Consider the following 17,327-nt stretch of genomic DNA (forward strand, 5'->3'; position numbering starts at 1 on the left):
GCACATAAAAACAAGCTCTTCACATGCAAGTATGTGGTCACTAAACAAAAACATGCGCCTGAAATCCCTGGACTGTTAAATTTCTCACAATGCCAGGAAATTGTCTGGCACCCCCAAGGCCAAGTCTTCAAATAAAAGCAGTTTTATGACACGTGTTGTTGTTGTATAATGTGGTCAGGAGTAGCAATGACAACCACATGTTGTAAAAAAAAAAAAAAAAAAAAAAATTAAATACCACTTGAATTTATTTTTTAACTGTCTATCACATCACGTCACAAGCCTAAAGTCTGTGTGAATCAAAAGATAGAGACTAGGGCTCACTTCAGTGACGTTTAAATATCATTAAATTGCTGTATCATTTTAGAATACATTGAAAACAATGATCCAAATCAGAAAGCCTGGCCACGTTTTAATTCAAAGTCTTTAAAAAATATCTAAAATAACACATTTTGTAAGCCACAAAACTTTGTTTCTGAGTTCCTCAAGATGAAAAGAGAGCAATCCAAAAGAAAATAATGTCTAATGTCTCAGCAAGAGCGCATTCTGATGAGTGGCTAGTCTGAGAGTGAAACGGCTTTCATCTAATTGTGTTCCACTCTCTCTCTGGAAACAGGGACTTTACAAACGCTGTGATGCCATCTACAAGTACGTTAAACCACAGCAGAACTGCAGTGGATATACACAAACCACTGACGCATCCCAGCACAACAAACCTGAACAAGTACACAATCATTCTGTCACATTAAAAACATATTTTTTGAAACTGTTTTAAAACCTTTTTTTCAAGACAAATGTCTTATCAGGCTAAGTGGATGATCAAAGCACGCCCAGAAAGAAGTTTCCCCAGTGCCTGCATGATGTAAGTGAAATATATGGTAATTACAACTTCATTATCATAATCGTCATCTTTTTGGGAAATTTTTTTCTTCCTACGTATGCTGAACCATGCCAGCTTTGATATTAGAATACACAGTTTGCAGTAGGTCTGTGGCAGAATGAAGGGCAGCATGCTCCCCCACGCAGCCTTATCAGCTAAAGCTTTCGTCTACTTTGTAAAACAAGTACTTCCCACCCACCAACCCCTGCCCTCACTGAAACTTAGTGGCCTGTACTGTACTGAAAAAATAAAGTCATTGTAACCCATGTCTTTTTTTTAAAGTTAGCAGTCTTTCTAGTGCTAAATTTATAATCTCAAACCGTCAAGCTTTATAGATATGCAATATGCAGCAGAATATGAAGTGACAGTGAACAACTTGCATATAAAAGCGTTTGAGGCTTGATTGTTTATCAACCAACCTACAGCTCTTCATTAACCGCTACATGCTGAATCCAGCACAGTGTCACATGCAATCACTGTATGTCCTAAATTTAACTAAACAGTGTTGCATGCAAGAAAAGTGCAAATACAAGTATTAAAGAGATTCAAAAACCAGTATTACTGGGGTCCTGACATTGTATGAACTAAGTAACACTCTCAGCAGTGCACAGAGATTTTATTTGCCATTTTCAATTTTCTGTGTTTTTATTCATTTGCAAACCTCATAGCCATCTCCCATTACTGGGAGGAAGCTGATAAAACCACAGCGTTTAATTTGGCTCATGGTTAAAAAACCCCCAACTCTATTGCAAGCTTGAATAGAACAAGCTATTTTGCATGGCTGAATAGGTATGCAGAGTGGTGTTTGGGTTGTTTCTAGGGCAAAGGCCTGCCTGCATTTCTTTCTTTCTTTTTAAAAACAGGTTTCCCAGATGCTAAGTCACGAGACTTATCAGAAAGTGCTAGCATTCTGCTGCAGCAAGGATTTGATGTACACAAAGTGTGTAATTTTACAACTGTGATGTAAACAAAGTGGGTAGATGAACCAACCACACAAACTGATATTGAAAAAAAGCCCTGTGACAAGTTAAAGAGCTCTATCAAACCAACAGCTTATTCCACTTACAAAATACATCACTGGAGAGACTGCTTTATTTTTTAGCCCCAAGTAGACTATAAGAGGAAAAGTAAACAAACTGTAGATTACCCTTTACTTTGAACTACTGAAAGTAAGTAGTGGAAATGATATTAAGTGCAGGCATCTACTAAGGCACAATTTTGAGGTCCTTCACTTTTTGCTTTTATATAAATCTTTTCTTTCTTCGCTTCATTCCATGTGGTATTCATCTAATCAGAGGGTCATATCATGCCAAAATAATTCAGAAATTAAAATGGCATTTAGCCTCAGTAAAGGAGGATTTGTACATGGCACAGGGCCAGTTACTGTTAGCTGTTGCACGTCCTTCCTCATTCTGTGCAAAACCACGTTGAGTAATTGTACATGATGTACAAGTCCTTTGGAAGGTGTAAAGTTAATTCAACACAAATACACACACATGAAAAAAGAAAAGTACCTTTTAGTAATTCCACAACTTAAATGTCATGGATGGAACCTATTAGATATTGGAATTTCCATGAGTGGTTTGGCAGCAGGATCGTGACGCAAAATAATTGTCATACTGACAATCACAGTGATCTTCAAAGCCGTGCGGAAATAAATTGAACATCATTTGTTCTGTGGCCACCAGGTGGGATAAAGTAACTGAACTGGAATCTCTGCCTTTCATCATAACATGTCCTCAAACACATTTTCTGTCGGGTAGAGTTGTGTCAAGATAAAAAAAAAAAAATCAACAAATTCTATTATACTTGATTCTGCCAACTTGTCTGGCATCTTAATTTTGACCACATCCTGTTATTCTGTGGAAGGTATATGAAATCTCACTTGATGATATGGTACTAAAGACATACCTTCAGGAAACACGCAGGCACATGTGACGTTAGACTCTCTCTTGCAGGAAGAAGTGAAAATGAGCCTGTTCCGCTTCTTGGTGGAGATGAAGAGCCAAAGTGCACTGCATGTGCGTGTCTTAAAATGTTGATATCATAGCAACCACTTACTGGTTAATGGCACCTGCAATGTTACAACTTTACATGAAGTAACGCATGTTTTATTTTTTAAATTCGTGACTTTCATTTCCATACATTTCACTCTCACCCCCTAAAAACCAAAGAAACAAACAAACAAAACAAAAACACTACTTCATGTCAAATGTTTCTAAAGCATTTGCATGGTAATGACATGACAAGAGCTTTTTAAGAACACCCTCAACAACATATGTTGTTATTTGTTTTAATATGTATTTATAATTGCCATTTTCCTATATTCCCATTAGTGCCAAAGTTAGCAGGTTGCAGCTTGCTTTCCATACAAATTAAAAACATTACCAAAAAGTTCCAAAAAAGAAAACAAAAACAAACAAACATTCCAATCAGCTTGTTTAAGTGATCACATTTAGTTATATCCATTTAAGCAGATTTGGGAATTCCTGATGTAATTATCTGGTAACTGCATTTAAAGACCATGAGGCCCTTTATTAGACTTGAGCTCCAACGAAGTGAGTTGGCACAACTATTTACTATCCAGAGATGCATATTAAAAAAGCAAAAATCTTGTAAAAAGGGAACAGAAGCTTGCTGCCAATATGTTAAGAATAGCAATAATTAAAAAAAACAAAAACACAATTAACAAAAAAATCTGTAAACATACAATGAAATGCAGCTGTAAAAAATCAGCTGCATCTACTGTACAGTGTACACAAGACTCAACACGTTTGTGAAAGTCAAACTTTGTTTCCAGCTGCATAGAGAGGGTTAGTCTGAACAACTGTACAAGTACACATGCAATAGCATGCTCTCTTTTCACTCACTGCTCCTTTTCCTATCAGTCAGCATATGGTGGGAAAAACAACTTTCTACAGCAAAAAAAGTGCAAAAGTTAGTGAACACAAATGTCAGACCACAAGTTTGGATGGTATATGAAGAACTGAAGAATAACTGAAACTTTAAAAAAGTGGCAAAATATGTTATGCGAGCTTAACAAATATAATCATAAAGCAGATAAAAACAAAAACAAATGGGGGGGAAACAGGTTGCAGTTTTACATGTGTTTCCCTCATAAAATGCCTCCAAATCCAGAACATTTTAGAATGAAGGCTTCAAAGAAAAGCAGCATAATGTGAAGAGTTCATTTATAGCTGACTTGGTAAATTTTTAGATCCTGTCTATGCTGACCGCAGATAACTTACGACATACTGACTGCATTAGGAACTGTTAAAAGGGCAGCATGATAAAAACGATTCAAATACCAAATCAAACAATTCTATCACAACAGATTACGTTTAGTATGTTCAGCATTTTCAGGTATCCAGTCCAAGCTGATTACTGTGACATGTCCACGTACTGGCTGTCTTGGTAAACCTTGACCAGTGTGGCACATCCTTTTATTCAGCCTCAGCATTGTGTGCTTGTTACAGGACTAGTGGCATAAACCTGTATCTATGTTCCAACCAAGCACCGTGTTTGGGCTAGCTTCAGAAAGGTAACAAAGAAGAATCACTTGGTGAGTGGGGCCTTAAACCATTTACCTCTCAGGTATTTACATCCTTAGTGCCACGTGTTTGAGGCGCTGATCTGCTGGGTGTTTACTTTGGTCTAGAATGGACTCTCGTCACTGAGATTAAACTTTAATGTGCTGAATACATCACAACAGGGGCCCAGTAGTCAGTTTTTGAAGGCCCCGTAGCGACTGGCTTTACTAATGAAGTTCTTGAGCAGGTCGTGATCCATGTCGGCAAAGGCCTGGGTCTGCGTGACAGCCGTTAGGTGGTTGACACAAAACTTGAAGCAGAATTCCTCCAGGTCCTAAAAATGAAGAGGGCTGTCTGGTCAGTGCTGAGGAGTATAACTGACTAGCTACTGTGCACGCCTCCACCAACATGGTGCTTTGACTATGTATCAGGGGCTATAAGCTTACCCGCGCCTCATACTTGACAGCAGCAGAGAGCAGAGTGATGGCGTTTTCTTCAGAAATGCCTCTCTTGATCGTTTCCTGGCACAGCCTCTTCAGTCTTGTTTCTCGGTAGAACGTGGCCAAGTCAAGCAACCCTGCACACACAAAAACAAAAACACACGTGATTGTGTTCGAGATTCTGCACTGACTTGTTGCAGCATTTCCTGGGCTGTAAAGAACTGTGATCCATGTCTATCCTTACCAATAGCGTCCTCTGGTGGCAGGTTTATAGTGTCAGTGTAGAGATACTCCAAGAAGGCTCTGTACACCAAGTATGAGAACTGATGAATTTCTATAGCATCCTGGTCAGATTCATTCAGCAGTGTTCGGAAATGCTCACACCTATCGAGAAAGACAGCAGAAGACTTGTGACAAAAGCACGTTTAACTCAAACTAACTTAATTAATGGGCAATCACACTTTATCATGTGCAGGTGACAAAATATAGTCTTATGCCAACAGGAAACTGCATTACCAAATGAAAAAAAGGAAATTAGCAAGAAACTTAAAAAAAAAGGAGGTTTAAAAAAAAATCCACAATTTTCATACTGAACTAGAAAAAGCAGCTTCAACTTCCAATAATTTATACCATCATACATTACAATGAAAACATGTTTTCTGTTGTAGTGGCAGTTATACTCTGCTGTTGAAATTACTTATTGATAGTTCCTTGAATTCTGCTAGAAGGGTACATGTATGTTTAGTGCATTGCAAGTTAATGTCTTAGCGGGTGAGTCCACATGGTCACAGAATTGGTAGGCATGTGGTTACCAGCATGGAGCCTAGAATTCAGAGACTATACCATGCCTGTTAGTGTTCAACAGCATCTAATCTAAATACCCACCAGTTAAAAACAACCACAAGGGTAGATGGATAGAAGAATAGAAGAAAAATTGTTGTGTTTTTTTGTGTTGTTGTTTTTTTTTTTTAACAGATTCTTTTTGACTATGCCTACTAATACAGGCCAAGTGCAATACCTTTTATTCCTTATAAGCGCCTGCATTAATTACCACTAATTACCATTTATCTTTTTATTTGTTTTTTTGCTTCAATTTTCTCCACACTGCAAATCTCTGATGGCTCAAAACAGTGCCTCTACCATTGCTTCTCAGGACACGGTTGAAAAAACAACTGAATCTTCACTCTCTGATGCATCTTAAACATATAATTTGCATGTGATCTTGCGCAAGCAGACAGTTTCCACTGTTGCATATTCGTGTGAGCCAGTGGACTAAGGTTAAAGCTGCAGACAGTCTGGCTCCTTCCTACTGACGGTGCAAAAGAGCAAGGGACTGGAATGCAGATACTCTGTGTTCAAGTGTGGTTATAAAAAGAAACACGGGAAACAATAGGCTTGTCTTTGCTACCCCGTGAGTTTAACAGGAAGATAAGGAAACTGTTTAGCATATGAAGTTTAAATATAGGGAAACCAGCACAAATTAAGTGTTTGTTATATATATTTACACACAAAGATGGCTCATTGTTTTTGCTGCAGTGACTAAATTGGTTGTCTGGATTTTAAAAAATACACCCATGTGACCAAGCTGAAAGTAGAGGTTAGAGAAGCAAAGTGTGCATTCATATATATAATTTTTTTAAACAGTCAGAGTGTGGTGGCCCAACAATAGAAAGGAAGAGCTGCAGACATTGTCTCCATTCCACAGATCATTATGTGCACTCAAAGATAACGATACACTGCATGTTACACCCTTCCAGTCACACACCAGCTGCTCAAAATGCCACAAGACTGGATTAGCTTTTCCAGACTTCCATGGTTAATGAGTCTACATTGTCCTTTTTTAAAAAAAAAGAAAAAAGAATCACCTAAAGGACTCTGAATGTTCTTGTTTTCTGTACCTGATTTTTAGCAGAGCTTTGTGAACATGGATGCACTTCCCATCAACCAAGAACTTCAGATCAGAAATATCTGGACTGTCAAACTCCTTCTTCAAAGACTGGGCAACTGTGAGGTAATCATCACCATCTGGCAAAAAAAACACAACATAAAATTATTATTACTATTTATTTTATTTTTTGTTAAATACAAGCATTTGGTCTTGGGGTTTTTTTGCTCTTAAAAATAAACATAAATTTGCTAAGCATACATTTAAACTAGGGCTGAACGATTATGGAAAATAATCTAATTGCGATTTTTTGCCCCAATATTGCGATTGCGATGCGATATGCGATTATTTTTTAAGGTCTTTGTCTTCTGTATTATTAAACAAAGACAAGCAATACATCATATAGTATGGCCAATACTATATTACATTAATTTTAAACTGTTCTTTCCTGGAAGACAGACCTCTGTTATGATGACATGAGGTGATGCATGAATTGATGACTGACATTTTTATTTAACTTCTTCAATCACAACAGTATATTTGAACATACACAATAGTTTATTTTTAGCTTACAAACATCTGAGCATAAAGTGCTGACAAGGAACCCTGGTGTAAACATTAAAATGAAAGTCAGTACAATGTGCAGATTGCAGAAATATACATAAAAAAAATCAGTGGCTTTACCACACTCAGTTTTTCGACATCTGTGAACTACTAGACAGTCATTCAATTAAAAAATAATATTAAATAAATAAAACTAATAAATAAAAAATACACACATCTTACTGATCTCTGCAGTCAGTAACATTACACATAAAGTGCAAACATAATAGCAATTGTATAAACACACACACAAACACGCCTTTAAAGTTTAAAGGCGTGAAATTGGACGGTCTAGCCTTCTGATTAGCGTCACCGCTGTCTCGGTGGAGTTTAATAAACTCGGCCGTCTGCTTCTCGCTATCTAAAATATAACCAGACACTGGTGTAAATTCTTGACTGTCTCATACTTCTGTTTAATAAGTTTTCTGTTTGACGTTTAGTCAGCTGTGTGAAAACCAAGGAGGAACCCACCCGGGGGATTAATAGTTTTATTTTATCTAATCTAATAACTTTAATCTCAGCCAAACCGATTTACTCACGAACAAACAAAACACTGAAAAAAGCCCAACAATAACATTTTTAGGTTGTCTAAGTGACTTATATATTACGTTTAACCCGAGCAGCGAAACTCCGCGGTGATCTGAAAATGATGTGCCGGGAGTTGTGCCGTTCTCGGCCGCATCAGTAACCCTCGAGCTCCCGGCTAGCTGTCGAGCTGGTGGGTAGCAGACGCCTCTGAAAACGTCGAAGCACTTTTGCAAATATGGGATATCTTGATGAACCGAGCAGATATTTGATGTTTACACAACTACTTTCTCGCCTGAAAATATGTTAAAAGTTTATTTTGTGACCCAGAAAGATTAGTATGAGTAATTTTAAAACTTAGTAGCGGCCGCCATTGCTGGAAACTGGAGTTTGGCTGGGCCGCGCTATGAATTCTGGGATATGGTAGTAATTTGGACAGCCTTCGGCGCGTCGCTGTGACGTAATCGGTCTACAAAAGGAGGATGCAGCCCATGAATTTGGACATGTCCAGAGTATAATTGCAGCCTTTGCGGTTAGAAAATTGCACTTGATCATGTCGCGATATTATCGCAAATGCGATATATCGTTCAGCCCTAATTTAAACAACTTCTCTTTACATTTCAGTTCAAAAGACAGTTCTATGAGGTATTTATATATAGGGAATGAAAATATATTTCTTTAAGGCCACAGGTGACAATAAAATATTACCAACATTAAAAAAATGTCCACCTAAATGCTAAGTCAATATTTAAATTTAGCTCATCACATTAGCTTTCCTAACTGGAGTGTAAAGAAAAAAATGAAGCTATCACAGTTACAGGTTAATGCTCTTCAGTTTGTGTTGAGTTTGTATAAACATTTGTCGCAAATGAAGTGCAAACAGAGTTTCCTGTTTATTTCTCAGACCACTTGCAGGAATGTGTACCTATGGTACACTGATAAATGCCTACTGCATAATTATCTCTAACCAGACACACAAGTAAATGTCAGTGTCAAAAATGTAATAAAAAAAATCCTTCAATTATTGTAAAAGTTTGACTTTTGGGATTCTTTTTCAATTTTACAAATACTCTCCAGGCTGGCTATTAAACTATGTGACCTTGGCCTGCACTTCTCTCAGTGCAAGTGGATCCTTAATTTCCTGACTGGCAAACCACAGGTGGTACATGTAAACCACAAAGTCTCATCTGCTTCCTCCTTTCCTGTACTTCCTCTACACCTACGACTGTGTGACCACTTCGTCAAGTTCCCATAATTTTTTTTTTTTTTTTTTTTTTTTTTTTTTTTTTGTTTGTTTGTTTGGTTGGTTTTTGCTTTGTTTTATTATTTTCTTCAAGCCCTGTGTACAGGAGCTGCATACAAAAAGATATTTTGTGAAAAGGGTTGGCGTAATAAGCAAATGTTTCAGCCAATACCTTTTGATTAGCCTTGTCTCATGCTTTCTTTCTTTATGGTAGATTTTTGTTCTGTTTTCACTGTTTGTTTGTTTGTTTTTTTCACTGTTTTCACTGAGATTTGAATTTGAATGCTAATCAATAAATCAAAATCAAATCACCAATTTCGCTGACGAAAGAGCAGTAGCGGACTTGATCTCGAAACAGTGACTCTGCTTGACGGTTAGAGATCAACCACCTAAGTGACTGGTGTAGGGAGAAAAACCTTCAGCTGCAAGTTTGTAAGACCAAGGAGCTAATAGTTGACCCCACAAGGAAACAGCTGAAATGGGCGACAGAGATGGATGCCATTAAGACCACCCTTCCCACAAAAATAACGGGGAGTAACTTTTACTGTTAGGCAATCATGTTGGGTGACATTCTAATGATAAAAAAAATTATATACAGCTGGATAGGCATATAAGTATTTCACTGTGAATTTCTGCGTGTTCGTCAAATAACTTAAAAATGTATGGTCCTATAAAACTCTTACCTACTGAGAGGAGGTGCCACGTGACTGCCGGTGTGGCAAAGCAAGCGAACACATCATCAGTGCTGCTGAAATGTGCGAGATGGGGACTGGCTACAGCCTGACCTCGACACTGACCCCACATCAGAACTTGTCCACTCTGTGTCTTGGCTGCTGACGTGTGACTGGTGTGACATGCAGCCACTTCGACTATCCTACCGAGAAAAATCACAAATCTAGATATACATTTGAACTTAAGACAGAAAAAGGCCCATATGAAAAGTGAACATTTCTCTAATAAAGTTCTTTTACAGTCAACAATCAGTCCCTTACTACTCCGTAGCATAAAACCACAAGTGTAAGAATTTGTACGAGTTTGAGACGTTTGGTTATTCTAGGGATCTGTGACCTATTATGGTAGCAAAGTACTGCTGGTAATTTACAATGGGAACAAAGTAACAAAGTACTAACCTCTCCTTGTCTGTGTTTATAGGAGTGGGGAGCGCTTGGTTACTCTTATTGCCTGTTCCCAACTGCCCGTATGAGTTGGCACCCCAAGCATAAACAAATCCCTCATCTGTCAGTGCCAACGTGTGTGCATATCCACAAGCGACCTGTGTTTGGAAAAAAAGAAAAAAGAGGGTATTTAAGATGCATGCAAACAGAAATAAGTAATCAAAAACAATATTTTGTTAGATTTATCCCTCTTTAAGCTCTTACCTGTACAATGTTTACACCCTGGAGGGCAGCGATTCGGCATGGTGTCTGCTGGTTTCCATTATTGCCCAAACCTAGCTGTCCATTGCAATTATAGCCCCAACCATAGATCTGGAAACAATGGACGATTTTGGGATATGCACATACCTCGTTATCAATAAGTGTGCGGAACATCACAGTACTTTTATTCTTGGGTTTTTTGTTAAATTAAATCTGAAATTCAGATTCTGATTTTGTGTGTAAAAACAAATGCAATACTATTTTAGGTCTTCTGACAGAGACTGAACGTTAATTTTTTTAAACTATACTGTCTCCACTCATACTCCAGGACCGTTCTTCAAGCTGTCATCATTCAGATCGAGCGTAAACACAAATTCATTTCAGACACTGTTAGAAATCCAATTTGTTTTTCTCTGCTTCATCATGGTTAACATGTATAGATGGGTGTGACCAGTTACCTCTCCGTTGTCCAGTACAGCCATAGAGCAGAGCTGTCCACAGGCTATGTTTACCACAATCTTGTTTTGCAGGCAGCTGCTGACCCGACGCGGTGTCGGCTGGTTGGCAGTAGAACCTGAACCAACTTGTCCAGAGTTGTTGTAACCCCACGCGTACACCTGAACACAAAGATGAATGCTCACCACCCAGAAAAATTCTCAGATTAAACAGAAACAAAGCAAGTAGAGGAAAATTTACCTCTCCATCATTTGTGAGGGCAATAGTGTGGTGGGAGCCACAGGCCACTTCTGTCACTCTCTTGCTGAGGAGATTAGTGGACACCAGGGCAGGGGTCAGCCCGTGGTTGGTGGTGCCATTTCCGAGTTGGCTGTAGCCATTGTGGCCCCAGGCATACACTTCTCCATCTACACAGCAACAAGTGCAAGTTTATTGATGTTGTCACAGAAGTTAATATTTCATTAAAAGATAAGAAGCAGTCTATTTCACATGATATACTGCAAGTTAAGCAGCCATACTTTTATCAGACATCACAGATATCGATTAAATGCCTTGATTCACTTAGTTTAGTGTTGCATTGACTCAGTATAAATGAAGTACACGAGAACATATCCATAATTAACTTTTTTGCAACTTCTTTTACTGTAAATGCAGATTGAGCAAAGATTTTTCCACATGTAAATAAAAAAACAAAAAAAAACCTCAAACTGACTGGCCTCCCTCAGATGATGTGGAGTTAGTTAATCATTACCACATATTACAGGAAAACAGATACCTTTATGTTGCTTTAATCAAAGTTAAAGGTGCAATCAATTATCCAAATAAATAAGCATGCAATAATCACATTGAAAGCAACTCTCAGACATTTTAATTTAATATTCCAAACAGGAATGAGTGAAAATTGAATGTGTATTTGAAATTTAACAGTTTGAATGCATTTTTTAATCGTAATTTAAGTATGCATGCAACCACATCTCTTGGCCAAGAAGTCCACTTTGACCAAAAAGAATCACACTTAAAAAACTAGATACAATATGAAGCCAATGGTGGCACAAAATAAAAATAAAATATCAAATAAAATATGCATTTTGCATGTTTGGACTCATTTGCTTGTGATCTTATTCCTCTGCCTCCTGAAGACATTTCTCCTTGGTGACACACACAGAAAAAAAGGTTTTGGAGCTACATTACCTGCAGTGGCGATAACCACATGTGGCCCCGTTCCATAGCTTAGAGACACAATCTTCTTTCCACACAAGACATCAATCCTGCGTGGCTCAATAGTGCTTTGAAGATCTCCAAGCCCTAAACAGCCGCTACAGTTAGTCCCTAAAGCAAAGACCTGCAAAGAAAAAACATTAAAAATGTCTTTTTTTAAATATATACATTTACAAATAAGAATTACTCGATCATATTTATTGTGCATTTTTTTTTTATATCACAAAATGGTGAAGTTGTCTTAATCTAATCTGTCTAAGATGGCAAATTGCAAATTATGATCACCGGTACACTAAAACAAACTAACTAACTACACTTGAAACCAGGCTATAATAATTTGAGACACTGTCTTTCTAAAATTATGACTGAAAAAAAAAAAAACGGCAGCAAGCATGCTCATGCTGGGACTGCTGAATGTGATGTACGGCATAATTTAAAGTGAAATCCACCAAAATACAATTTAACGGTACAGTTGGCTGTTCCATAACATCAAACAAATAAGCAAGGGTGGAAAGATTAGGCATGCACTGCACCTTTCCAAAGGCTCAGGCATTAAGCTCATATGGCTAAAGATAGCCTCATTCCATCTGCTTATCCCTGTGCCTGTAACTGCACCTCATATCAAGCAGAGAGCAAGAAGGCCTGGAGCATTTTTATATCCACTTCAAAACAAGAACTACTCAAAAATCAATACAGAGAAATGAATGACTTCTATGCGTGCTTCAGGACAGCTTCACGTAAAGAAGAACAAGAAGGCAACCTTGCTTAAACTCCAAATGTTACCTCATCATTAACTGTGACATAGAGGGCTTCATTTGCAGCACTGCCAAATACACAAGCCTGCCGGATAAGCCGGAGTTCCTCAGGAGGAAGAAGTGCAAACACTGGCCACTTTCCCACGTCCAGCATACTACTCAGCTGTGAAAAAAAGAAAAAACATGGAGAAGCATATGAATCTAACTCACTATGGAATAAAGGAAAGGTTGATTAGATAAACTGAAAAACACAGATAAAAGCAGGAGTATGTTTTCATGTTAAATACTTTGATGGTCTGGTTGTTTAATTGTATTCAAATGGTTATTAAACTGGATAATAGGAACTTTCTGCCCTGTATCATGGAATGCATACATATATGTTAAAGAAAAGATTATTAAATTTCCACCTTTATCATCCCTCTTGAGTGACCAGCAGCATTCAGATTTAGATGGGCAGACAGATTAAAACGTGTACATCTGTTCTGTGACCTTTACTACCACAGAAAGTAAAGTCAAAATTATGTCATCTCTAAAGTCTAACATAATATTTCAAATATAACGGTTTCAATGATTGCACCATTACTCTCTATTATCAAACCACACAGCTGTCTATGGCTGTGTGTTAAATGGAAAACTGCAATCAACAGTAAAACCTACTCGTCTGATCTTCTGTGTATCATTATTTGTAACGCCTATAAAAGATAATTATCTTGTATTGCTAACAATATATTTCAGCTCAGTTTTTATTCACAAAAACAAACAAACACAAAAACCTGTTTTTATTGCCGCGTCTGACAAATTTACAGTGCTGTTGCATTGCCTTGCAGAAATATGAAGTTGCACTTTGCATGAACCCAGACAACACTTCCCTAAACACACACATACACCACCATGACCACCAGCTGCTGTTGCTGTTGTTAAGATGTCCCATACGTCAAATTAGCAGATACCGAAGACAACACAAACAAGCACCGCAAAACTAAGTGTGTTGGTTTTGATATATAAACTGTCAGCAATGAAACTACTACCTGAAATTATCCCACAAAAACTATCAAGCTAATTAGCGTAAAGAGCGGTGTTGTTGCTGGTACTTCCAAGTGTTGACGTTACCTTCTAGCTAGTGCTTAGTCCGCGAGGTCGTTTTCTGATTTAAAAAAAAAAGATACTAAAACATGTCACCCAACATATTTTTCAAATAACTTTGCCGGGGACGTCATGCCAACAAACTGGTGTAGGTCTAGCTTCACGTTAGCTCCTATGGTTGCACTTTGTTGTAGCTAGCTTTAATCGCTACACCACCGCCTGAAAAACATACACACACAACACCACACTTCCTGTAGTCACTTGGTGCGTTTACTGAAAATCGGACCTGGGAGCTTCAAGGTTAAATTGGTATTATACAGTAATTAGTGACATCTATTATGCAAGATTAAATAAATCCAATAGTCTTTTATTTGTGAAGTTACATTACTGGTCAATAGACCATAACGACCCAAGACTCACATGGGTTATAAGTTTAATGGAGAATATTTTTGCATGTTGTTTAAACATCTGTGGCATACATTGTATTTATTTATTTATTTAAGAAAAAAAAATATTTCACCCTACTTTTCAGGAGTTGTTGATATACCAATATCAATTTTGTGTGGAACTTTAGGAAACAATTGCTGGTGTGAAACAGATGTGGGTGATACATTTCTGGCTGAGTCGTCCTGTACCATTACAACTACAGGCACAGTTTCAGTATCAATGGAGAGCTAATCTCCTTTAAGTTAAAACAGTAGAATGTAAACAGAATGACACCTGACTCCTGACACACACACAAATACACACACTTGCTTGCCCACACACATCACATATTTGACCCTAACTGACCAATCACGGTCTTTTGACCCATGAAAGGTGCATTTTGTTTAAGTTAGTACAAGCTCATGTTATTGCGTGGTTTGAATTATTTTATTATCCCATCACTCTGTACTCTCAAAACACAAAGGTTCTCATAAGGACCTCCAATCTCCACTCCAAAAATGTGATTCAATTGATAAAATGAGTATTAAATGCTGCAGCTGCCTGAAAAACAAACAAACAAACAAAAAACAAAAAAACAAAACAGATCATTTGAATCAGACAAGAGAGCACCTAAAACAAGAAGTCCTCGGGGAGCTGAAAACCACTGCTTTAGAATTACTGCCTCCAGAAACGATGTCCAACTGCATAATGATGCCCTTGTAAATTTGCTCCCTCTTCATTGTCCGCTTACATTTACTTCCTCATTATGTTTCTCATTACTTTGTATTATATTTTGTGTTCTGCTGCAGTCCTTGATGTTGCTTTTTCATCATGCACTTCTTCTCAAGTCTTAAAATATATGCCCCTTCATCTTCGAGTGTGTGCAGGTGTTTGCATATAACTTTGCTGAGTGTGAGCTTGTTGAGTACAGATTTGAACAACAAGTCTATGTGCATTTCTGAAATCGTAACACTGCATCCCAAGTTACATGTCTTATGTTATTACATTAAAAAAAATAAATACATAAAATAAATGCACGGTGTAAAATAAAATATGTGATGTGTTCGCTGTTCACTGGTTCAGTCCCTGCAATGACACAACTATAATCTGCATATTTCACTGATTACTGCATAATCAGTCTGTCTTAAAGAGTCAAATAAATTTTTGGAAAGAGATGACTCTCCACTGCATATTTCATTGAGAACTATAGCAGACACAATGGGACATTCCTTTATTAAGTCCAGCAGGTGGAGTCATTGATAACCATCTTGGTGTATATCAGTGGATGGGATAGCACATGTTTTTGCCAAAGATTTAAAGACCGCCTATGCAAGAACGGTGAGTGTGTACATTGTTTCAACAACATCTATATGCATATGATATATAGCATAGTGAAGTTTCGTATGTAGGTAGCTACATTAGGTTGTGTATGATACATTGTCTGTGATGTTTGTGCAATTGTCTGTCTGAGACTTAATATGCAGAAGGGACTAGCACATGAAAGAAGATTTCAGATAGATAGATACTTTTTAATTAAATCAAATTTGGAAGGCACATGAATGAAGGGAATATTACAGTTTCTAGGCAACATGAATTTCTAATAGTGTAAATTTCAAGTAGAAAACAAACCAGGGGGAAAAAAATCAATAAAACAGAACGAACACAAAACAATCAGAAAAACGATCATCTCTTTGATATATACCAATGTATATTTAAAATAAGCTTTTTTGGAGTACACAAATACTACAAAAATATCTTTGTGTTCACTCAAAACGTGTAACAAACCCAAGACTGCACGGTTTACAAGAACCAGTGATCCACACTTTCTTTCTGCTAAAAGCGATATTGTATTTCAAATTGTCTGTGTGTGTCTTGTGTAGGTTTGACATCACTTGTGCCGTTCAGTGTGTAATTTTGAAAGGGTTGTTTTTTTTTCTTTCTCCATACATTCCGTATTGGCTCTCTGGCGTGTAAAATACTGCAGTTCAATCATGCTTGTTAATTTTTAGTACAACTGTGTGCTTCTGGTTACAAACCAGGTAGAAGTAGCAGTGTAGTCTTATATGGAGAACAGCAAGGTGGTCCCTGGACTGACCACGTAGCATTCTTAGATCCCCCCCACCCCCGACTGACTTGGTTGGACGAACCGGTCATAGACACGTCAACCGTAAGGTCTTTCTTAAAGTGATGGAAAAAAAAATAGGTAGGCAAATGAAGTTCATCATAACTGCACCGGATAGTGACCGGGTTCACAACAAACAAAATGAAATATAGTAACATTATTTAGCGTTTATCTTTGCTATCTTGTAAATTAGGATTCGTGATGAATTGCCCGAATACGCATGCGCACTAAGTCGTGTAAGCGATGGCGACATTCCTGCTTTTTATGCGAGGAACAGGGTTGGATGGAAAGTTATCTCGATAAAACTGAGGGTTAGACAAACGTTATCGATACTTTGCATCGTCACAGTCGCTCGCTAGCTACTTCGACCGTTTTAAGGTGCTGTTAACGCGAGCCTGCGTCGTTCATGAGAAGACCGCATACTATCTTGCTAACTGTTAGCTAGGTAGCTTACGCTAGTATGTCACACTTTGCCTTGTCTTGTGTTTGTCTGGGTAGCTAGCAAGTTCTCATCAGCTTCAGGTTCTGCAGAAAGTTGCTGGTCATCCAAGGTTGCTGACGTTAAACATTTCGGGGAAGAGCTGCATAAGACTCATCACTGTGCATCGGCTTGTTCAGCAAGACTGCTGCTCTGCCAACTGACTGGGTGAGTAACGTTAGCTGCGCTTTTGGTAATAAGTCTTGTTTTGCTACAGCGAACAACATTGACGATATCATTTTAAGGAAGTCGAACTAACCTGTAAGGTTATTGTTTGTCAGTACGTTGGCTACAATAAGGCTGCAGTTAG

At 37.9% G+C, this 17,327-nt stretch overlaps 2 protein-coding genes across 4 annotated transcripts in view; one reads left to right on the forward strand and one right to left on the reverse strand.

The window, feature by feature from the left end:
- Positions 1 to 3,156: 3,156 nt before the first annotated feature.
- On the reverse strand, positions 3,157 to 14,242 carry rcbtb2 (regulator of chromosome condensation (RCC1) and BTB (POZ) domain containing protein 2). Its single transcript, XM_086262144.1, has 12 exons — positions 14,019 to 14,242; positions 12,937 to 13,071; positions 12,127 to 12,277; positions 11,176 to 11,342; positions 10,938 to 11,096; positions 10,483 to 10,590; positions 10,234 to 10,376; positions 9,787 to 9,977; positions 6,746 to 6,872; positions 5,092 to 5,231; positions 4,854 to 4,984; positions 3,157 to 4,741 (listed from the first exon to the last, which is right to left on the reverse strand). Exons 2-12 carry the CDS (start codon positions 13,060 to 13,062, stop codon positions 4,601 to 4,603), a joined length of 1,584 nt encoding a protein of 527 aa, XP_086118270.1. The 5' UTR covers positions 13,063 to 13,071; positions 14,019 to 14,242; the 3' UTR covers positions 3,157 to 4,600.
- Positions 14,243 to 16,661: 2,419 nt separating this feature from the next.
- The window catches only part of fndc3a (fibronectin type III domain containing 3A), a 47,564-nt gene continuing 46,898 nt past the window's right edge, over positions 16,662 to 17,327 (forward strand). For all 3 annotated transcript variants that reach the window (XM_086262140.1, XM_086262143.1, XM_086262141.1), the window contains exon 1: positions 16,662 to 17,185. The gene's annotated coding sequence lies outside the window, so the exon portion shown is untranslated. The remainder of the gene's footprint in view (positions 17,186 to 17,327) is intronic.

Source organism: Aulonocara sp. 'chitande type north' Nkhata Bay, linkage group LG14 (assembly GCF_057382095.1).
Source record: "Aulonocara sp. 'chitande type north' Nkhata Bay isolate Kocher_YH1m ecotype deep benthic linkage group LG14, A_spYH_male_GT1.1, whole genome shotgun sequence".
Taxonomy (NCBI): Eukaryota; Metazoa; Chordata; class Actinopteri; order Cichliformes; family Cichlidae; genus Aulonocara; species Aulonocara sp. 'chitande type north' Nkhata Bay.

Bases quoted from the DNA above. Each gene is read 5' to 3' on its own strand.
- rcbtb2 (XM_086262144.1), bottom strand. From the start codon at position 13,062: ATGCTGGACGTGGGAAAGTGGCCAGTGTTTGCACTTCTTCCTCCTGAG. The intron at 12,278-12,936 runs GTAACATTTGGA...TTTTCTTTGCAG, and splicing joins ATGTCACAGTTAATGATGAG to GTCTTTGCTTTAGGGACTAA. The intron at 10,591-10,937 runs GTAACTGGTCAC...CATTGTTTCCAG, and splicing joins CTGTACTGGACAACGGAGAG to ATCTATGGTTGGGGCTATAA.